This window comes from Halictus rubicundus, chromosome 8 (assembly GCF_050948215.1).
Source record: "Halictus rubicundus isolate RS-2024b chromosome 8, iyHalRubi1_principal, whole genome shotgun sequence".
In the NCBI taxonomy this organism is placed as follows: Eukaryota; Metazoa; Arthropoda; class Insecta; order Hymenoptera; family Halictidae; genus Halictus; species Halictus rubicundus.
The window spans coordinates 11,407,661-11,429,815 of record NC_135156.1 but is presented as its reverse complement, the minus strand read 5'-3'; the positions used below and the strand labels follow the sequence as shown (position 1 = coordinate 11,429,815).

Below are 22,155 nucleotides of genomic sequence, written 5' to 3'. Positions count from 1 at the left end.
AAAATTTCTGTTTGTTAAATTGTTTCGCAGAACCGGCCCGTGTTACACCAAAGTGAAGAATGGACAGTGTCTGGCGAATCTTCAGGGTGTCGTCTGCACGAGACAACTATGCTGCGCGACTGTTGGCAAAGGTTGGGGCCACCCTTGCGAAAGATGTCCCGCCAGACTGGACTGCGAGCTGGGTCACTTGAAGACCAATCAAGGCCAGTGCGTTGGTGAGTCGTTGGATAGCATTCATCCCCTATAATTATGCTATTTAGTACCGACGACGTGATTATAAGGAAGCTCCGCGATATCTTCATTTACTAACCACCGGTCTCAGACGGTCGTTTAGTATCCATTCGCTCGTTAGACCAGTCTTTTTCTGGCTGTTATTAAGAAAGATTTAATGTGATTCAATAATATTCTGTGTAAAAAGAAAAAATTGACAAAATTGCATTCTTCCAATAAAGAAAGGTAGACGGAATTCAAAATAATTGGACAAAAAAAAAATAGAATGCATTGTCTAAAATTGAATTTATTTTGAACAAACTGTGCAGACATCAACGAGTGCGAAGCAATACCGGGATTATGCGAGGGTGGAAAGTGCGTGAACACGCCTGGTTCGTTCACCTGCGAGTGTCCTGATGGACAAGCTAGAGATCCCGAAACAAACGCGTGCAAGGACAGAGACGAATGCCAGGAAGAAGGGATCTGTGCCGACGGGAAATGCATAAACACGAACGGTGGCTACTACTGCATGTGCAACCCTGGGTTCATTCAGAGTCAGGATCGAAGATTCTGCATCGGTAATGACTCGAGTATTGTTAACTCGTAACTATTCAGCGAATTGATGGCACTTCGATGTGTAAAATTATATTTTTAAATGGTACTTCTAATGTTAACCGTATTTATACATCTTTAACCGAATATCTTTCGAAATTTTTACAAAATCTGATTTCAACTATTTGTGAACAAGTACATTTTTCGATTTCTATTTTCGAACGTATTTTGCGATATAAAATAAGATTGAGAAGTTGAGAGCTAAATTAAAGAAAAAATGTTATGCTTCAGGAAAGCGTATTTAATACTATTTAAGAACGATAATTCTATTACTGGCGGAACATCAGATAATGTATACACTGTACATAAATGTTGTTTAACCATTCCCTTGGCGATTAATTAACAGATGGGAGGCAAGGATTGTGCTACACGTCGGTGAACAGAAACGGACAATGCAAGAACCGTTTGTCGATGCGTTTGAGCAAGAAAGATTGTTGCTGCGGCAAAAATATGGGGAGAGGCTGGGGCGACGAGTGCTATATCTGCCCTAATCCTGGAAGTGGTACGTAAATTAATAGCAAATAAATCGACTGCAAATAATACAAAAATGATAAAATAATGATCCAAACGATAAGATTCTTGCCACGAAAAAATAATTCGTCGAACAATTCCCGAAAGCGAGGTTGAATGTTATCTGCGTCTCACCAGTCATTGTAACGGGATTCCTGTTGTTACTCAATTATAGACGATTACAACAGGCTCTGTTTGCAACAACTGCAGCCGATCACAGCGATAAACGAGTGCGCGCTGCGTCCGGACATTTGCGGAAACGGGAAGTGCATCGACACGAAGGACGGATACGAGTGTGACTGTTATTCAGGATTCACGAAGAAGGCCGGCCGATGCGAGGACATCGACGAATGTCTGTTAGGCTACTGTCAGGGTGGCACTTGTCAAAATTACGAGGGCTCCTTCGTTTGCCAGTGCCCGCCAGGTTTTGTCGTGTCTGGCGAAGGCAGATACTGCACTGGTAATTCGTATGTTTAATTAGTCTTTGACAAGTGAACAGAACTCTGACTTCAGTATTATTGAATTAGCGAAACGGGTCTCTCTATTAACTTATTTCAAAATTTTCTTTACTTCAGAAGAGTTTCATTTTCTTCGGAATACGATAAAACATTTGAATCGGACAGAAATTCTGTAAATGTTGCATTTTAATATTTTTGTTTTGTCTCGTGCGTGTTTTACATATAAGAGACTGCAGACTTTGGAAATTTATTTGGTAAACTGCGGTTTGAAATATTTTCTTTGTAGACCACGACGAATGCCAAGACACAGGCATGTGCAACAACGGTCACTGCATCAACATGAACGGATCGTTCAAGTGCCAGTGCAACGACGGCTACGTGTTGTCGCCTTCAAAAAACACTTGCATCGGTAGTATTAAACATGATTGCTCTGCCAACCGTTTTTCGCTAGTATTTGGAAATTGTTCGTAACTTGAACAACAAATCACTCGATTTCAGACATCAACGAATGCGCCGACAATCCACGAATATGTCTGAATGGCCGATGCGAGAACACACCTGGGTCCTATCACTGCATTTGCCAATCAGGATTCACTGCCTCGCGAGATAATACTTTTTGCGTGGACATGGACGAGTGTTCGACGAATGGGATGTGCGAGAATGGGAAGTGCGTGAACATGGAAGGTTCCTTCAAGTGTGTCTGCGATTCTGGCTTCAGGATTGGACCGGACCAAAGCCATTGCATTGGTAAATTTTCGAAAATACAATTGTTTTGCTAAATTGATTTAAGCACTTTCTGCTGGTATAGTTGTTTGTTTAACATTTTCGGGCATTTGTATTAAATAGATATTGACGAATGTTTGAGCGGACCGTGCCAAAATGGCCGCTGCATCAACACCCCCGGCAGCTTCCGGTGCGAGTGCCATCCTGGATTCAATCTGGGACCTGATGGGAGGTCCTGTTTAGGTGAGTCCTTGCACATTCTGTTAGGAATTCTTTTATCCAAGGCTGTAACATTCAAATAAATGTCTTAACAAATTTTATCTTAACACTCTTAGGATCTATATTTTACACTAACCAGTCAGTTGGGTAGTTCTAGTGTTAGACCAGAGGAAACTAGATTGCGATAATAAATAATGATTATAATAATATAATGATAATTTTATGAAGAAGATTTCTATATAAGCAGCTTTGAATTGAATTATCGTTAGATACCAGACGGGATTTGTGCTACTCGCAGTACAGAGACGGACAATGTTCGAACCCCACGTCGACGGCAGTAACGAAGTCGAGCTGTTGCTGTTGCACCGTGATATTAGGACAACCCATGGGATGGGGAAGCACTTGCCAACCATGTCCATTGCCGAATACGAGTGAATTCGATGCCTTGTGTCCTCATGGCGCGGGAATGACCTATAACGGAGACGGTGAACAAATAATATTATTCCTAAAATTTAGATAGACATTATCAGAGTTTAGACAGTCCCATATGTATATAACGCAATTGATTAATTTCTCTTTGGTCAAACTAGATATCAACGAGTGCGCGCAGAATCCTAATATCTGTGTGAACGGGGGTTGCGAGAATCTCATGGGAACCTATAGGTGTATTTGCGACAGTGGTTACGAGGTAGATGCTACGGGGAAAATCTGCACTGACATAAACGAATGCGAACTCGAGGAATCGCTGTGCAGCAGGGGACAGTGTCGAAATACGCCTGGTAGCTTCCAGGTAAGTATTTTCGAGTGATATTTGAAGAAATTGTTTCACAGGATTGATTCTAATTAATTCATCCGAATTTTTGTTGTACAGTGCATTTGTCCAAGCGGTACGAGATACAACAACGGGAACCACATGTGCGAGGACATCGACGAATGCGAAGAACTTGGTCCTGACGTCTGTCTGAATGGAATCTGTGTGAACACTCCGGGTTCATACGAGTGCGAATGCACTTCCGGATACGTTCTTGACCACACTGGTCACATTTGCATGGGTATGAATGTCTTCCAGTGTACCGCTAAAAATATTGACCAATTGTACCTGCAAAATTTGGAAACGCTAAGTGCGTGTATTAGCAAAAATGGTTGACTAGCAAGTTTCCGAATTTTTCCTTTTGGTCCATAGACAACAATTTAAAATTTAAGTTTAAAATGATTGTATTATTGAATCGTTGTTCAGATAATAGGAGAGGTACCTGTTGGACGAAGATGATAGACGGTCGCTGCGAATACAATTTGCCTCGACTCGCGCTGAAATCAGAGTGCTGCTGTTCGGTGGGTGTCGCTTGGGGAAGTCCCTGCGAAATTTGCGACCACTCTCTGTGCGAGTGCAAAAAGGGATACGCGAAATTTGGTGGGAAAGACTGCGTCGATGTGAACGAGTGCGAACTGAACAGTGGCATATGCAAAGGCGGTGGCACTTGCGTCAACACCGATGGGTCTTATCGTTGCGAGTGTCCTCCCGGACTGACATTAGACGCAACTCGTAAGTTCTGTCCATTGAATATCTTAATTTTTTATTTATTGATCTTACAACTTTATTAACACGACTTAGCTACCGCAAACAGATAAAATCAAACTAAGGAAGATCGATTTTGTAATTTTCGTTAACATCCAGAATTTGACCACTCGCATATTGTAGGGAGGACGCGTAAATAACAAATTCGTTTTCTTCGATGGACTGACGGAGACTGAACCTACGATCTCCACTTTTATTGTCGCCAGATCAGGGGAGTTGAATCGAGGGGGAAAATGTTACCCTCTCTCTCTGCCAGTACCGGATTGGTCACGTGACATTGCGACACGTGCGCGACAGAGACGAAACGCGTCACGTGACCGTGCCGTGGCGGAAGCGTGGGGGAATAGCGTCGTAGAGGGGGGAGGGTAGTAGTGGGAGAAAAGTCTTAATCTGACGACAATTAGCCGAACTCGGCGGTCAGTCCCGCTGGCCATATGATTGCACATATCTGCTCTCTACAATATTATTTTCAAAAATACACGATTAGTTTTCTGAACATTCTCAATTATTTTCTTCCGAATTACTCTTCTCAACCTTTGATTTTCTTTCAGATACCACGTGCGTAGACACGAGGCAAGAGACCTGCTACATGGAGTACCGTCACGGTCAATGCACCAACCCCATCGAAGGCCAATTTTCGAAAAGTCTTTGCTGTTGTTCAGTAGGTCGTGCATGGGGTAGCGAAAAATGCGAGTCCTGTCCGAAACCAGGCACCCATGCTCATAACGAACTATGCCCGAGAGGGGACGGTTTCACTGAAAAACATGACATCAACGAGTGCATCGAGTTTCCAGGGATGTGCTTGAACGGAAGATGCAAGAACACTGTGGGCAGCTACAGCTGCAAGTGCAACCAAGGCTTTGCGTTGGACGAGCACGGTATCAAGTGCAATGGTAAGCTGATAACTTCAGTTAATTAATCGTAAGTGTGTGGCTGATAAATATCTACTTGGATCGATTGAATTTTGTAACCAATTTGTGAACCAACCCTTGGACGGTGGTGCACTTGTCTATCTTGTAATCGTTATTTAACTATTGACTAATTTTAATTGGTAGGTGTTCCATAAGGAGCAATAAAAAAGTTAATTTGTCTGGAAGATAAAATTAAGTACTCTAATATTTATAGAAATTGGCTGTTTTTTCCACAGATATCGACGAGTGTGAGATCATGCATGGGGTCTGCGGAAACGGCACTTGCAGAAACACTCCCGGCAATTTCCAGTGTGACTGTAATCCTGGATATCGAAGCAGTGACATAATGAAAATATGCATGGGTAAGTAGATTCCTGAAACAAATCCACGCCTAAATTTTAATGTCAAAAATTGTTTCACTAAACGAAGAAGAAATAAATATTAACGACAGTGGTTGCGGTCCCACCAGTCTAGAAAGAAGGTGGTAAGAAGTGTTCAGTGGTAAAAACCCTCTGCGAAGGGACAAGCGCGAAGGTCACCTACAATACCTACTCGCGACATAATGACCGTGTACGGACGAAGGGCACGGCCAAACAATAAGCGAACTACCATAGTTTAGCCGACCACCTAAAGGAAACTCAGCTGACATATCATGCTGTTAGCCACTAGCGTGCCAAAATTTATAGTTTTACAACCATAATCGCCTGCAAACCAAATGTCCGTCTACTCCCACTCCTCCTAATTTTCCACTATTTCCACCAGCTTTCCAACACACCCTCCAACCAGTAACTTCTAACTTTCAATCATCTAAACCAATCGTACACCATTTTGAAGGCCATACCTGCTATCGGGTCTTCCTAAACCCTATGCCACTACAATGAAAACAGAACTGTTTCGACTATCTTGTCACCACCAACTGACAAGAGTCTGACTTAGGGACTGCAAGCCAAGCCTTGCACTTCGCGCAACATGTTCTTCGGAGTTTTTAATTGTACGCTGATTTCGCCATTAACCCAGCCGTGATCCGACTCCCAATTTCGGTATCAACACGACACCACACAAATTGCGAACGACGGACATAATTAATTCGAACCAAATTTCAGATATTGACGAATGCCAAGAGACACCAGGCCTGTGCCGAGGCGGCACCTGCATCAACGCCGAGGGTAGTTTCAAGTGTCAGTGTCCTCCCGGCCATGAGCTGGGTCCTGACAAACAATCTTGCAAGGACATCGACGAGTGCTCACGAACCAGTGGAATTTGTTCGAACGGTGTCTGCGAGAACATGATGGGAACGTATCAGTGCATTTGCGACGACGGTTACCAACAAACTGGACAGAAGTCCCACTGCGAGGACATAAACGAATGCGCGGTGAAAAATGGCGGCTGCCAGGACATTTGCTTGAACACGCCCGGCAGCTTCTCTTGCTCCTGCGGGTGAATATTTTTATGATATTCGTATGCCACCGTTACGATCTAAAATAATTGTTATATCTACTTTCATCGACAGCACCGGTTTTGCGCTGAATCTCGATGGCCGTTCCTGCGTGGACGTCGACGAGTGCAAAGAGAATCCTCGAATTTGCAACGGAGGCAAGTGCAGCAACATTCCCGGAGGCTACATATGCAGCTGCACCGACGGACTGTTGCCTGGCAAGGACGGTGCATCCTGTGTAGGTAAGAGAAAGTCTTCCCTACCATTCTTTCAACATTTGTTACGTCTAACTCAATTTTAACTGCAGACTAGATTAACGAAGACTATCGCTTGCAAAATCTTCGATGTATTCTTCGAAAGGACCAAAAATTCCTATGGAAAAGAATAAGATAATTATTTATTTATTTATTTTTTTTTATTAGACGTCGACGAATGCACCACGCAGCCGGCCATATGCGGTTACGGCGAATGTTATAATACTATCGGTTCGTTCAACTGCCGCTGCGAAGAAGGATACTCCGTGAAACCGGAAGCAGGTCCTGGATGCACCGATGACGACGAGTGTCTACTGAACGCGTACTCCTGCAGTGAGTTCGCCGAGTGTCAGAACACTCAAGGTTCTTACGAATGCACCTGTCACGAGGGCTTCGTTGGAAATGGCGTCGAGTGCAGAGACATCAACGAGTGTCTCACCAATAATGGCGGCTGCGATTCTAATGCGCAATGCATCAACACCGAGGGATCTTTCAAAGTAAATATTGTCTGCGGAAGATTGACAATTCGACTACGTTTTTCCTTTAACGCAGAACGCGGGTCCTTACGCATTTATGACATCTGCAAAATGAGGTCCAAAGAATCTTGTTCGGCGATCAAAATTAATACTATTTTACATTACGTTTCGTGGCACAAGAAATCAGAAAGACGAATGAACGGAGTCATACAGACATTTTCTCTTTATTCTGATTTTTGTAAACTGAAATGAAGAGTGAACGAAAAATTGCATTGGAGGTCTGCAGTCTGTAATAAATTAGTAAGCAATATATGAAGCTCGTGAAGTAGATGTTTTATTATGTTATTGTTAGTCTAGTAACACGATTGGTACAGAAAATAAAATTCTATTGCACACCACGTTCTCGAAGAAATGTAGAAAAATATATTCTCAAATGTTCCAGTGTGTGTGCGACGCAGGATTCCGGGGCGACGGCTACGATTGCAAGGACATCGACGAGTGTGCGAACGACAACACCCTCTGCGAAAATGGTCATTGTCTGAATTACCCTGGTTCCTTCCGCTGTGAATGCGAAATGGGCTTCATGCACCCCGACGAGAACAACGAGCAAACCTGCGTCGACATAAACGAGTGCGAAATGTTCAGCAATTTATGCGTGTTCGGTCGGTGCGAGAACATCTTCGGCATGTTCCGCTGCGAGTGCACCGAGGGCTACAAGTTGGACGGATCCGGTGGAAATTGCACCGACATCGACGAGTGCGAGAATCCGCAGTCCTGTCAGTATGGCACTTGCATTAACACACAGGGGAAATACACCTGCAAGTGTCCGCCTAATTACGAGCTGGTCGAAGCTGGGAACGCTTGCGTCGGTGAGTATTCTTGGGGAGATCTTTTTCTAAAATTTGTTTTCCTATGAGAAAAGTATGAATTGGAAGCGGCACAAAATCAAATTTGCCCATTTTTGTGTCTCAGACAGGCGAGAATCGTTCTGCTTCACCGGTTTCGAGCATGGCTCCGGAAAACCGCAATGCGTCTTCGACATGTCCTCCTCCGTGACCAAAGCGACCTGTTGCTGCAGCATTGGTAACGCTTGGGGAAACCGCTGCGAGGAATGTCCACAGATTGGCACGAAGGAATTCGAGGAGTTATGTCCCGGAGGGCTTGGCTACAGACCTAATCAGGCCACTGTCATCCTGGAGGACATTAACGAGTGCGAGGAGCACGAGAACATCTGCCAAAATGGCCACTGCACCAACACGTTCGGCAGCTTCATGTGTTCTTGCAACGAGGGATTCATCTTGGATGACACTAAGACCAACTGCATCGGTAATTACACGAAATATTCCCATTCTATGAAATATAAAAGTCAACTTTTAGCGGCAATTAATCAAAGTAAAATGGTTCTATTTCACCCAGTCGATAACAACATGAAGGAATCGTTATTGCTTTATTAATTACGACGAAATTGGAGCTGACTAAAGTTGCTTAATACATTAGGAAAATATGAAAAAAATCATTGAAAATATTTTCAAGACTCGTAGCCTCTGGATAGGAGTTAGAAATGGAACAGCACGATTCAAAGCGTTCCGAAGCCAATTTCTGTGAAATCATGTTCGAATTATACATTCGCTCAGTAAATTTTGCAAGTCAGACGATAACTTTTTGCAGACCTGAACGAATGCGCGTTACACCCACTCATCTGCGGCGTGGGATACTGCATCAACGATCAGGGAAAGTACCATTGCGAGTGCCCGGAGGGATACATGGCAATGCCAGGAGGAAGTACGTGAATGTAACTTCGATTTGCGTTGAATTATTCCGTACGGTAAATCGAATGATAATTGAATTACTCGTATCGCCAGAGGAATGCGTGGACATGCGAAAGGAGTCTTGCTACCTGAGCTACGAGAGCGGGCAGTGCGTCAATCCGATGATGCATCCGCAAACGAAAATGCTGTGCTGCTGTTCGATGGGAGCCGCCTGGGGGAGTCCTTGCGAGAGGTGTCCTGCTGAGAGGACACGTAAGAACCATAAAAATTGTCTATTTTAAGGATTGATTAAGAGTAGAAAGTGTTCAGCATTTCTCTAACAGAATTAAACTATTTCAAAAGGCGAGCATGAGATCTTGTGCGGCATGGTGCCGGGTCAAATCAAGAATCCGATCACCAACCATACCGAAGAGATCGACGAATGCGCTCTGATGCCAACGATGTGCACTCATGGTCGCTGCATGAACACCCCTGGCAGCTTCGAGTGTCAGTGCGATCGAGGATACGTCTACGATCAGGATTCGCATCAGTGTATCGATGAGAATGAATGTCTGCAGGTAGAGAACCCTTTTTAAAAATTCTCATCCTGACAAATAATATATTCTGCTTGCCATTTCAATTTGATTGACATTAAATTTGTCTTTATGGTTTTTCAAAGGTGCCAAACCCTTGCAGCGGCAACGCGCAGTGCATAAACAAGCAGGGCTACTTCGAATGCATCTGTCCAGCCGGGTACAAGCTCGGCATCAGTCAACGGGATTGCGTCGACATCGACGAGTGCTACGAGAGACCAGGCATTTGCAACAACGGCGCTTGCAACAATTTGCAAGGCAGCTTCCAGTGCGTCTGCCATTCTGGCTTCGCTTTGACCAGGGACAGGGACAATTGCGTGGACATCGACGAGTGTCAGCGTAATCCGAACATCTGCAACAACGGAACTTGCGTCAACACTCTCGGACTATACAAGTGCATTTGCTACCAGGGATTCAAACTGAGTCCCAATAACGATTGCGCCGGTGAGTTCTTGAAGAGTTGTGCTAAACATTAAACCGCCGGGAGCATGTAAATATTTTAGATAAAAACAATCTTAAAAAAAAAAAACAAAAATTGAAAGCAATTTTCTGGTGACAAGTTTTCTTGACAAACTGTCTGTTCGAATTGCTTAATTTTATCTTAAACGTGTTAGTACATTTTTATCCGACAATGGAACTTGGGTGTTTTACCTTGCTTACTACTGAACTATTAAAAAATGTTCTTCTGGTCACTTCTATCTTTTATCGTAGACGGATATCTAAATTATTTTCTGTTATATATAAAATGTTATATTTTGGGATAGATATTGACGAGTGTCGAATTATGCCATTCCTGTGCCGGAACGGAAGATGCAGGAACACCATCGGTGCGTTTAATTGTGAATGTGCCGACGGATATGTGTTAGCACAGGACGGTCAGCATTGCAGGGACATCGACGAGTGTCATGAAGTGAGTTAAAGAATTTTAATGAACGCAATAAATTAATATTATTAAGGTTCAACCTTTCAGTCAGACTTCAACGCAAATATTAAATAATGTACTAAATAATGCGAACGTACTAAAAAGATTAACAAATTTTTCTAGGTACCTGGACTCTGTCCAGCGCCAGGAAAGTGTCAGAACCTGATGGGTTCGTACATTTGCACCTGTCCTCCAGGTTACGAGCTAGATCACACTAGGAAAGCCTGCGTTGGTGAGTAGACTGGTCCTCGTTGAACCATTGCGTAGTAAAATGTCGAAGTTAAAATGAATATTAAAATTGATGTTAGACGTCGACGAGTGTGTGGAGACTCCCGGAATTTGCGAGAATGGTCGCTGTCTAAATACAGAAGGTGGCGTAATTTGCGAATGTCCGGTCGGATACAAATTGAGCGACAAACCTAACTCGATGCGATGCATCGACGTGAGGGAGGAATCGTGTTACAACAACTATGTGCGCGGCCGATGTTCCCACCCTCGAACGGGCGGGATGACGAAGAAACATTGTTGCTGCACCATGGGGAAGGCTTGGGGAAGATACTGCGAACAGTGTCCTCCCGAAGACAGCGGTGAGTGCGTTAACAATTAAATGTATAGTCCTGGTGTCGTCAACATGTTGACGTTCTTCCTCAATGGGTTAAATTACTCACCGGAAACTTGACTAGCTAGATGACGTTCTCAAAATGCGAGATTAAATGGATCAGGGTACCCAGGCGGATAAAGAGTTAGTAAATAATTTCTAACAATAATTTATTCCCATCTAGAGGAGTTCAGAAGACTGTGCCCCGAAGGCCCAGGCAGAGACGACACCGGAATCGATCTGAACGAGTGTCTCTTCATGCCTGATGCCTGTTCCGGCGGCGAATGCATAAACACGGATGGCTCCTTCCGGTGCGAATGTCCATCGGGATACGTCTTGGACGCCACTGGTCGACGATGCATCGACAACAATGAATGTTTAGCTGTCCAGAACATATGCGGAAACGGAACCTGCATCAACATCAACGGTGGCTTCGAATGTTCCTGCAACGAAGGATTCACTCCTGGAGTGAACCAAGTCTGCGAGGACGTGAACGAGTGCCTGGAACTTGGCAACCAGTGTGCATTCAGGTGCCACAATGCACCTGGCTCCTACAGGTGCATTTGTCCTTACGGGTACACGCTGGCTCCTGATGCACGACATTGCATAGGTACGGTTTATTATGTCTTGATCAGCCTTGGATTTTCACTGGTGCCCATTGGAACTTATTATCTTTTTGTCTTTGATAATAGAGTAGCCTTGTTGTTTATTTTGACGGTAAATAAAATTGATACAGTAAAAAAATTGACGAAGTAAAAATTGGCTTCATATTTGTCTTCTTATGGGTGCAACAGAATTTTTTATTTGCCAGTCTAAAGAAATATACTCTCTGATAAGATAAACTAGAAATATGCAACTAGTATTTACAGTAGTTCTCGCGTTGTTCATAGGAAAATTTCATCGAGGGTTTTGATTGTTGTTTACAGACGTGGACGAGTGCGCAACACCGGCGAATAACTGCAAGTATCAATGCAAAAATTTGATCGGCACGTTCATGTGCATCTGCCCGCCTGGTTACCAGCAGATAGGCATGACAGACGAGTGCAAGGATGTCAACGAATGTGCGATCAACTCCGGTCTTTGTCGGAACGGTCGATGCATGAACACGGAGGGCAGTTATCAGTGTCTGTGTTACGATGGCTTCCAGCAAAGTGCGGATGGAAAATCTTGCATAGGTGATTAATAATAAATATTGGTGAATTGAACGCCAACAGGAATTGACATTTTGATCTACGTATTCTTCGATAGATCGCAGAGTTGGGTATTGCTTCTTGCAAACGATCGGTGGTAGGTGCACAGCGAGGACTTCCGACTTGAAGACAGTGACCAAAGCAGATTGTTGTTGCACTATGGGTGCTGCCTGGGGACCGCATTGCGAAATTTGTCCCTCGAAGGACTCTGATAACTATAACGAACTGTGCTTGGACAAGGGTTTCTCCGTGGATGGACAAGGTATTGTGATTAATCTAATTTGTAAAAATGACTGGCGATCAGACTTTGGAACTGCATTGTCATGCATTCGTAAAATCTACGCAGTCCACTGATTAAATTTCATCAATTTTATTTGTTTTTTGTTTTAGATATCGACGAGTGCAGAACGATTCCCGACTTATGCAGGAACGGATTGTGCATCAACACACTGGGCTCTTACAGATGTGTCTGTAACAAGGGCTACAAGGCTGACAAGTCTGGAACCCAATGTGTTGGCAAGTATTCCATAAAAAGTTTTATTTATCAAGATATTTTTCTTCAATTTGGATAGACAAGCAGAATCTACGGTTCCAATTTTGTATTTTGCAATTGCAGACATAAACGAGTGCGAGCTGACACCGAAGCCGTGCAAGTATAATTGCCAGAATACAGAGGGAGGCTTCACTTGTTCTTGTCCTGCTGGCTTTATCCTCAATCCTGATGGCATCAGCTGCAGGGATCTCGACGAATGTTCCACCGGAAATCACCTGTGTCAACAGAACTGCATCAACACTCAGGGAAGCTATACTTGCGGGTGTCAGGAGGGTTACAATCAAGATGGCGACGCTTGTCATGGTTCGTAATCCTTTTCTTTGTGAAGTGTTTCAATATGGTAATAATTTCAATATTCAAGATTGTTACAAGTAAAGACCACAATTGTTGGATATTTCAAAAAAGGACCTTTGACAATTATATAGAAAATTCTAAATTGATATTATTGCAGACATAAACGAGTGTGAGCAGCCAGGAACGTGTCCCAAACCAGGCACTTGCATCAACACCCTCGGCAGTTTCCGGTGCATATGTCCGAGAGGGTTCAAGTTGGATCCAAGTGGAAGATTCTGCATCGATCAGAACGAGTGTGCCGACGACACGACCTGCGAACATGGTTGTCAGGTAATGCATTTGCATAGTTGCATGGTAAATTAGAAACGTTCGTTTATTTAATTAAATTCATAGAACTACATGGGAAGCTATCGTTGCGGATGTCCCGACGGTTTCGTTCAGCACCTTTACTATAATCAGTGTATCGATGAGAATGAGTGCAGTGGATCACCTTGCGGAGATAATACTTGCATCAACACAATTGGTAGCTTCAAGTGTGGTTGCCCTGACGGTTACCAGTTCGACAATAAGCTACAAATTTGTGTACAGGTAAAGTTTCACTATGTGGAATTTTGAAAAACCACTGCAGAAATAATTGTTCTTTAATTTCACGAATTTTATGTACCTTTATGATTTTAGGTGAGCGCCGGGTGCATGGGCAGCCCCTGTGCGTTCGGATGCACCCCCAACGGTGCAAGTGGCTTCATCTGCGGATGTCCAACCGGTTATCAACGAATCGGACAGGTTCGTAATCACAAAGAAATGTTTAAAAATACATTCACCGATTTTTCCTAGTAACCAGGAGAGAAAATTGTAATTTGAAAACTACATTTTGTTAATGTCTATGTATTAGGGTCATTGCTTGTCAACTATAAATCCACTGTCACAAGGACACGGATATGGCGAAGACATTAGCAATGCTCCAACTTTCGTCATCAATCCCGATCCTTATCACATACCGCCGGCGGATGATAAGACGATATCTACAGAAGGTTGCTTCTCTTGCAAGGTACCATTTCTCAATGCTATCGAACCCTTGTTAAATAAAATAGCTTGTACAAAAATCTCAAACAAAATTGTTCAAACAGATCAACGGTAAGGGAAGACATAGAAGAGGCGCCAGAATGAATTCAATGGACGAAGAGATGTCTGTACGACGAGGCGAAATCATGAAGAGCCGAGTCACCAGGACAGCGACGAGACACCATCATGGAGAGGAATACGTTCTCAAGATCAGCTTGCGGCAGACGAGGCACCGAATGAGAATCGTGAAACTGCAACCGGCTGTTAAGGTTCTGCTACAAGCTTCAATTTCATTTCGGATAAAATTCTGTCTAAAAATTTAATTTGATATTCTAAAGTACAAATATCGGGTAACCCAAGAAGGTTCCGTTTTCTGTTACCATTTTGATGCGCAAGGAATTCTCTTAAACGAATATTGCATAGAATTATTCTTAATAATTTTTGTCTTTTTACAGAATGAAAACGTGGAGTACACGATAGACCACGGCGACAAGGACAACCACTTCGAGATCGTGAAGGAGCACGGAGTCTGGGCACTCCATTTCCGCAGTCGGTTGAAGAAAGCCGAACACTTCCGGTTGGTCATCCACGGCCGCTCGAGAGACAACACCACCGAGGAGAACGAAGTCTGGGAAAGGCCTCTCACGTTCAGGATTCACTTGATGGTGACGGAGTAACGCTTAGGATAGAATGTTTCGGTTCGAATTAGTCAATTTCCTCGTTTCCACGCGAGACCACCGAAACGACAGAGATCAAAACGGGGAACGAGAGTACGCTGGGCCGAGTATTACGGACGAGAATATTTTTCCGAAAATTAGCGTAAATCCTGCGGGGTGAGCGGGATGCTTTGAATTTGTGTTCATCTGTCGCCAGACTTGCGTCGTTCCACTGCCAAATAATTGTGTTTCTTCTTTTGTTTTATATAGAACGTAGCTGTGCACGGTCGCGATCGATTCTCTAACACTGCCTTTGCCTTTGTTTTATAATTTTCTGATTTCTAGACACTTTAGATTAATTGTTCCTGCTATGTCCGAGCTTTCATGATGCGAGTGTCGAGATAAAAATAATCCTTACGAAATTGGTTGAATAAACATTTTTCAAGAGTCGTGTATAACTTGCAGCGTAATTAATATTTAAAACGAGACGTGCAGTTTAGAAGCGGCACTTTCGTCGATTGAAAACTCGGCAAACGCAAGAATAAATTGAAACAACGTCTGCCAAAAGACACACGGATAGTTTAGGCTGTCCTAACAATCTCTGCCATAAGTTACTGCCACTTCGGAACATAATACGTAGAGTTAACACGCTAAGGATGTACAAAAAGAAACGAATTTTGTCTATTGCGCCTAAGTGAATGTACACACGTACACACAGATGTAGCTTTATATATTTATAAACATTTATGAGTAACTAGCAGGTAACGAAATAAATTTACAAACAGGTCGGCGTAGAAAATCTGGGCCACGATCGACAGCGATTATAAAATGATTATGGTTGAACGTTCGATCGTGGTTCGAACTTTCGTCATACCGTCGAACGATGTGCCTTCACGCGGATTGAAAGAGAATTACATAAGGATAGTTAATCGACTCGATAGTATGTACAATTTAATTAGTAGAAATCGCTGTGCGGCGTTAATCATCTCGATCAATAGCAAACGCAAGGTGTAGCGTGCGACTGTTGTCCTGATATATGTATGTGAATAGGAATTATTTTGGCTAGTTTTGTACAATTACACCGGATGCGAAGATTATTCCAACCGAGATCGTTCACAAATATATGTATTATAAATCAACGAGTCTAAATGTTCTTTCAAATTCTTCCCTGATTAACCCTTTGTACTCTGAATTTTCATTACAATTTTTTTTCCAACAATTCTGTACCAACTAATTTTATTGACAATAAAACGTAATGTATATTTAAACTGGTAATTTAAAAATGCCAAGTTACATTTGGTATACGAGTGCAAAAGGTTAATGAAATATACAATATTACAAAATTTGTACAATCACTGAAATGGTAGACGACACGACAACCTATTAATTAACGACTAGTGTAAAAAGTTTACATTTTTGAATCGTTAGATTTTCGTGGATTTAAATTTTGGAAAGCAGGCCAAATTTAAATGTTATATCGTGCGAGTAAACTTTACCAGGATAGAGTATGCAACAAGGGAAATCGCTTATGTTAACGGCATTCGGATAATTCTGCGGGGACAAAACGAATCCTCCGTGTCTTTGGTACCGGACGCCATCTTTCCCCCAAATTTCCGCTACCTCTTCTTCGTAGTCCGACACCTAAAAATACTTATTTTAGGAATGGCGAAATTTTTGGAAGAATTTCAATTGTCTAACAGAATCTTGGCATTCGCAGATGTAGTCGTCGAAATCGGGTGGACAATCGCGTTCAGGGTCCGGTAGGTTATTTCCGGTGGAAAATTGCAGACCTGGTTGATTCGAATACACTTCTAAAGTCCTTCCCGAGTTAGGGTGCAGAATCCTTAAAATTGGAAACAGAAAAGCTGCAGGCATTCGAAGGAAATTAATCAATCTCAAAAAAAAAAATGAAAACTAAGTCACCCCTTGTACGCTCCGCGAATAAAAATTCACTCATTTGCTCTTTGACCGTTCGGTTAAAAGCGGAACAAATCTCCCAAATTTCTTTTTTTTTCTCGGACGAAGCCGAGACGAGGGTAAGCTAATATTTAATATTTAGAAGCGTCGGGGAAACTGGATCAAGAAAATACATTGAAAGGGTAGGTTTATTTTCCTACCTGGTCAGGTGTTCGACGTTTATGCGACTTACCTAGCGTGGAATCGATAAGACCAACAGCTGGGGCTGGTGATGCAGAGATTCTGGTTGTAACCACCCCCTGGTACGTTGTAAAGCCGGTTCCTGGTCAGCTGTGTCGGTAAACGTAAATCGTAGACTGTCTGATCGACAGGAACTGTAGCTCCTGTCGGCAAACTGTCTTTAACATCAGCGAAGGTCCAGCTGCCAGCGTTGATCGAGACCACGTGCTTTTTTAATTCGGATGGACCCGTCGCCTATGGCAATTATAACATAGTTTTCAAATTCAACTTACCTCCTCAATCTATTACTTCTGATACGATACTTTCAAAAATACAAGAATCTGTTATACAAGAAAATAATTAGTTAAGAAATAGTTGGAAGAAATTCGGTAAATAGGCAAAAATATGCAATTATTTTATTTGCACGTATTCTGTGACTTTTATGATAGAATTTTATCTAGTACATTTAGCGTTGTTTAGATCGCAGAAACGTAATGAAGATAGGATCTTACGTGCCCAGCAAGATTCATCAGGCAATTAATAGTGATGTTAGCAGGTGTTGGCTGAGTCGCTGTCGCACGAATGTTAATATGCAGCTGACTATCGTCAGTCCAAGAGAATTTGATCTGTATCAACATATCACCTGGGTATCCTTCGTTATTTGCTGGACTATAGTGTGTCATTACCTACGCAATAAAAATGTTACAATTAATAGTAACCCCCCCCCCCCTCAAAATACAGATTAACCCAAACTGACTAAACTCAGTCAATGTACGATTAATTAAACATTTGTACCACGTGTTTTCCCATTATGTAAGATTGCCAGTTGACATTATCGAAACCAAGAAATCCTCCATTATAATGACTGCAACCATCCTTGCAGTTCACTGACAACGAGCACTCCTTATTATTCAACGTCATTCTACCAGAAGAGATTTTATCCACAACTCGCCCGATTATGCTTCCTATGTACCTGTTCTTCAAATATCCTAATTATATTTTCATATCATCGTTACTCTCGAAATTAGTCTGTTTGTAAGAATGTTGCTTGTGCAGAATCCTCGAAAATTTATAACACAGAACGTGTTAACAATTTAATAATTTAGCTTCGATTCTTGCATCTTTAAAATTGTTCACACAAATTCTAATTTGGATTGAGTATTTCAATATTGCGATTTAAAGTATCCCGGATTCGTTTACCCTCAATATCGTCGAATCCTAGAACTACGTCGCCCAAGATGCCCGAATTGTTTGGGATTTTAATGGATTGGATTCTGGCGCCCCATGATATCAATTGCACCGACGCCTTCAGTTTATTAGTCAAAGTATATCTACCAAAATTAAGAATACCAATTATAATTCGTTCGAAACTCTTCTAAGCAGATTAGAAATAATCGCTTAGCATTCACCTTCTAACAATATCAAATCTCGTATTGTGTTTATTATGGTTAGGTCTAGGCACCATACCAAATCCATCTTCTTCTATAAATGTGTCGTGTATGGACATTCTAAAAGGGGAGTTCAAGTTTTTCCTAACTATTACACACAATTTTACCTATCACGATAAATTTAGTTCCACCGAAATCACATAATTTTTACAACTTTTTAATTGCCACTACTGAAATTTAGACTGTCAAAACATGTCGCCCGAACAGTTTACCGAGACACCTGTTCCAGAAAGAGGCAACTTCATGCCAGGAAAATTCGACGTTTCGACATTCAAATTCGATATTTTTCAACATTATACGAGTTCATTGTTCAGCTTACACGAGCGATACAGTTACACAACGAACGGTAGCTCGCATCGAATTCCATTTAATTCGTATTCAAAAGGATACAATTATAAAAGTGGTTCACCGTCGTTTATTCAGGACTCCCATCGAAACGCAGGATCCGCGAAAGCTCGCGACAAATCGCGCACAAAGCCGACGTTCCGCGGAAAGACTGAAGAAGAAGCAGAAGAGAAGCCGGGCGGTTCCCGGGGCCGTTGGCGTGAAGTATCGCAAAGCGACAGACCGCGTGCGAAATCCATTACGCGAAATCAGGCTATTATCGCGGCGGCAAGCGAGCGACACAAATCCGACAAGCGAGCCTCGTTTTAACGGTTCGTCGGGATCGTGACGGGTCCTCAGCCCCCCCGGTGTCAAGCCGAGGGAGAAAACGATCTCGCGTGCGTGGAACGCGTCGGAAAAGGAAACGCTGCGAGAAAGGAAATAAAAATACGGTCTGTTCGTCGTGCTCCTCGTGCGAGGGGGATGGGAGACAAAACGGGTGGAGGAAAAAGAAAAAGGAATGGAAGAAAGCGCGAGGCGAAAAAGAGGAAGAGGAAGTGCTGTAAGGCCGTGGCATCGGCGAGCTTCCCCGAGGATTCGTTTTCTTTCGTTTTCTTTCTTCCCGGGGCCTGGCAGGGTCGGGCTGATCAGTCTCAATTCCCGCGAAGCGTTCCTCGGCTGCTGGAAACACTCGCTGGAAATAATTACATTAATGGCGTCGCCGGTAGAAAAGCCCGTTGGATACATCGGGTAGATGCCCACCCTCTCCCGGCAGTCTTCCTCGAGGAACGGAAAGCAACCCCCGCTAGTTTCAATGGCGAAACATGGAACTGACGGAATAATGCTCCACCCACAGGCTAAGGTATACCGAGGCGGGGGTGTGCTGGCCCCCCTCGCCAACCACCCTCTCTCGGCAGCACCACCCCCTCTAGCCGCCTCCGTCCCCGTAGCCGCGCGCTCCCTCACTTTCTTCCTGACAATACATAATGCCATTCTGCCGCGGTACCGGCAACAATGAGTGCGCACGTCCTGCTGGAAAGTAATTATCTTAATGTCGACGAGCCGAGCGCCGACGAATGGAGAACACTCGCGCGACGGCTGCCTTCTATGCGAGATCTCTCTCTCTCTCTCCCTCTCTCTCTCTCCTTTTCTCTTTCGGCTTGGTTACTGCGCGCGCTTTACCTTCCTCTTCTTCCTTCTTCCTTCCTCAACGCCTACATCAACGTCCTCTCCTTTTGCTTTCCTTCCTTCCTTCCTTCCTTCCTTCCTTCCTTCCTTCCGACCACCCACCAACACCCCTCTCACCTAGGCTGCCGAGGCAGCTTGCTTGAATCGTTGTTTCGCTCTTGGATGCGGATTGTACCCCCAACAATATCAATGCCGCGAACCGTCCCCGCGATATCGTGACAAATCGTGTCGCAACACGCGCCCGCGATTGTCTAACTGCTGATGGATGCGAGGAGGAAGTTGACTTGGATCTGGCTTGCTCGTGGTGGTTCCTGGGGATGTCGTTAGGATCTGATTGCGGAACCATAACTACCCGTACCTGCTCGGTCATTTTTCGGGATTCTTCGGGCGAGGGTGCGCCGTGGATGACGGCTCTTGCTACATGGGGATGGTTCTGTCGTTCAGGTTTTTCGGGATTCTTCGGGCGAAGATGCTCCGCGCTCTGTGATGGCTTTTGCTTCGTAGGAACAAAGTGTGAAAGTCAGTGTGCAACAGATATTATAAAATATCGCAGAAACGATAAATCGTCTCAGTCGCGTCAAGCTTGTATTTCATTCTTCCTGTATTCTCGCGAGTGTCTCTGTATCTCGAATCAAATTGCTGGATCAGAGGAGTTCGCGAATGATCCGGCGAATTCCCGGCCGAAAAAATGCACGGAGGAAGCGGATAGATCCGTCCAGAGGTTTCGGTGTAGAGGAAGGAGGAGGCTGGTTCTCGGGATCGCGTCCCGATAAATCGATCGTATTAAAATCGAGCCGGGGGCCGTCGATCCGGGCGTCTGCCGGCGCGACAACGTAGTCCCCGTAATTCCATTGGTGTGCCTGCAGGCGAGAGATCCTTTGTAATCGACACGGTCGGAGGAATGGCGGCAGCGGGAGGAGAGACGGAGGGAGGGAAACAGTGGAGGGAACGGAAGGATGAAGAGGAGAAAAGAAAAAGTGCGTTTTACCGTGACCACCCGGATCGCATTATTCCCTCCTCTTTTCCAATCTCAATTAGTCATTACGTCTCACGGCGCGGCGGCAGAAACGATGCCCTCTCTCTCTCTCTCTCTCTCTCTCTTCATCCCAACCCCCTCCCCCGAAACACCCCCGGTTTCTGCATTAATTGCGTCTACGTCGGGGCTACGGACACCCCCCGCGCCCCCAGCCACCCCCTCGCACCCCCGATCCGCGGGGGTGTTTCGACAGGGATTAGTGTCGACGCCACGAACCGCATAATTCGACCCCCGCCCCTGGCTGCCACTCGAGAAAATCGGATCCGCGGCCGACTCTCGCGCGAGAATCGCGCCCTCCAAGACGTTGTTTACGTAGTAAAATCCGCTGCCGCTTTGTAATGATTGCCAGCCGAGCGTTATGCTCGATAATTGATCGTTACGCGCCGTTTGTGCGAGAGAGGCTTCCTCCGCAGGCAATTCCCAGACCCCGGAGCCTGGACTGCTACCAAGGGTGGTTTCGAAAACGGTGGAATCGAACGGAAATCATTTCTAATAGGCTGCGAACTTTATGCGTTTATGACAAAAACGTGTGGGTACTATTTAACCCTTAAACTGCGACGAGGGGTCATTCGTGTCCAGACGATTTCGAACGGTTTGTTAAATTCGCGTATCTTACTTCGTACTATTTAAAATATAAAATGTTTCAACAAATTATTTGTCAAGATCATCGAGATAATCTTGATTTAGGAGGTTCGAAGGTATTGTATGAATTTTTTCAGATTTTTAGAAAACTGTTACTCGCTGTAAAAATTACTTTAAAAACGTTTCTAGACTAGGGGTTGAAATGATCCCATCATTCTCAATCACTGATAACTACATGATAGAACGAATCATCAGGCTCCAAGTATATACCAACAGTTGTTAAAAATGATTAGTTAACAGTGATTTGACAGTGATTTTTGACTGGGTTTAGAAATTTATTTATATTATGAGATATCCATATAAATCGAATTTCATTAAGATCTTTAGAATTCGAAAGGGTTAAGACAGCATACCCTATAATACATTTCAAATTTCTAGTTG

At 43.7% G+C, this 22,155-nt stretch overlaps 2 protein-coding genes across 4 annotated transcripts in view; one reads left to right on the top strand and one right to left on the bottom strand.

The window, feature by feature from the left end:
* The window catches only part of LOC143356044 (fibrillin-3), a 32,836-nt gene extending 17,547 nt beyond the window's left edge, over nucleotides 1–15,289 (top strand). For all 3 annotated transcript variants that reach the window (XM_076791399.1, XM_076791398.1, XM_076791397.1), the window contains exons 7-42: nucleotides 31–215; nucleotides 540–788; nucleotides 1,169–1,324; nucleotides 1,508–1,792; nucleotides 2,077–2,199; nucleotides 2,289–2,537; nucleotides 2,637–2,756; nucleotides 3,002–3,217; nucleotides 3,323–3,522; nucleotides 3,604–3,784; nucleotides 3,970–4,275; nucleotides 4,860–5,201; nucleotides 5,456–5,581; nucleotides 6,323–6,656; nucleotides 6,730–6,896; nucleotides 7,077–7,405; nucleotides 7,827–8,253; nucleotides 8,357–8,710; nucleotides 9,053–9,166; nucleotides 9,247–9,405; nucleotides 9,496–9,710; nucleotides 9,812–10,169; nucleotides 10,490–10,635; nucleotides 10,771–10,879; nucleotides 10,956–11,234; nucleotides 11,430–11,855; nucleotides 12,172–12,420; nucleotides 12,494–12,697; nucleotides 12,826–12,951; nucleotides 13,052–13,291; nucleotides 13,440–13,612; nucleotides 13,676–13,870; nucleotides 13,961–14,065; nucleotides 14,175–14,330; nucleotides 14,410–14,613; nucleotides 14,800–15,289. In XM_076791399.1, coding sequence (XP_076647514.1) covers nucleotides 31–215; nucleotides 540–788; nucleotides 1,169–1,324; nucleotides 1,508–1,792; nucleotides 2,077–2,199; nucleotides 2,289–2,537; nucleotides 2,637–2,756; nucleotides 3,002–3,217; nucleotides 3,323–3,522; nucleotides 3,604–3,784; nucleotides 3,970–4,275; nucleotides 4,860–5,201; nucleotides 5,456–5,581; nucleotides 6,323–6,656; nucleotides 6,730–6,896; nucleotides 7,077–7,405; nucleotides 7,827–8,253; nucleotides 8,357–8,710; nucleotides 9,053–9,166; nucleotides 9,247–9,405; nucleotides 9,496–9,710; nucleotides 9,812–10,169; nucleotides 10,490–10,635; nucleotides 10,771–10,879; nucleotides 10,956–11,234; nucleotides 11,430–11,855; nucleotides 12,172–12,420; nucleotides 12,494–12,697; nucleotides 12,826–12,951; nucleotides 13,052–13,291; nucleotides 13,440–13,612; nucleotides 13,676–13,870; nucleotides 13,961–14,065; nucleotides 14,175–14,330; nucleotides 14,410–14,613; nucleotides 14,800–15,021 — 8,029 coding nt within the window. In that variant the 3' untranslated portion in view covers nucleotides 15,022–15,289. The remainder of the gene's footprint in view (nucleotides 1–30; nucleotides 216–539; nucleotides 789–1,168; nucleotides 1,325–1,507; nucleotides 1,793–2,076; nucleotides 2,200–2,288; nucleotides 2,538–2,636; nucleotides 2,757–3,001; nucleotides 3,218–3,322; nucleotides 3,523–3,603; nucleotides 3,785–3,969; nucleotides 4,276–4,859; nucleotides 5,202–5,455; nucleotides 5,582–6,322; nucleotides 6,657–6,729; nucleotides 6,897–7,076; nucleotides 7,406–7,826; nucleotides 8,254–8,356; nucleotides 8,711–9,052; nucleotides 9,167–9,246; nucleotides 9,406–9,495; nucleotides 9,711–9,811; nucleotides 10,170–10,489; nucleotides 10,636–10,770; nucleotides 10,880–10,955; nucleotides 11,235–11,429; nucleotides 11,856–12,171; nucleotides 12,421–12,493; nucleotides 12,698–12,825; nucleotides 12,952–13,051; nucleotides 13,292–13,439; nucleotides 13,613–13,675; nucleotides 13,871–13,960; nucleotides 14,066–14,174; nucleotides 14,331–14,409; nucleotides 14,614–14,799) is intronic.
* Nucleotides 15,290–17,145: 1,856 nt separating this feature from the next.
* LOC143356395 (galactose mutarotase) lies at nucleotides 17,146–18,057 on the bottom strand. The gene is made up of 3 exons (XM_076792044.1): nucleotides 17,932–18,057; nucleotides 17,649–17,822; nucleotides 17,146–17,391 (listed from the first exon to the last, which is right to left on the bottom strand). The coding sequence occupies exons 1-3, from the start codon at nucleotides 18,055–18,057 to the stop codon at nucleotides 17,146–17,148; spliced, it is 546 nt and encodes a 181-aa protein (XP_076648159.1).
* Nucleotides 18,058–22,155: the final 4,098 nt, after the last annotated feature.

What these genes read in the sequence shown, in the direction of transcription:
- LOC143356395 (XM_076792044.1), bottom strand. Translation starts at nt 18,057, where the DNA reads ATGACGTTGAATAATAAGGAGTGCTCGTTGTCAGTGAACTGCAAGGAT. An exon ending in ACATAATGGGAAAACACGTG is followed by an intron (nt 17,823 to 17,931) that starts GTACAAATGTTT and finishes TTTATTGCGTAG; the next exon opens with GTAATGACACACTATAGTCC. An exon ending in TGATGAATCTTGCTGGGCAC is followed by an intron (nt 17,392 to 17,648) that starts GTAAGATCCTAT and finishes TAATTGCCATAG; the next exon opens with GCGACGGGTCCATCCGAATT.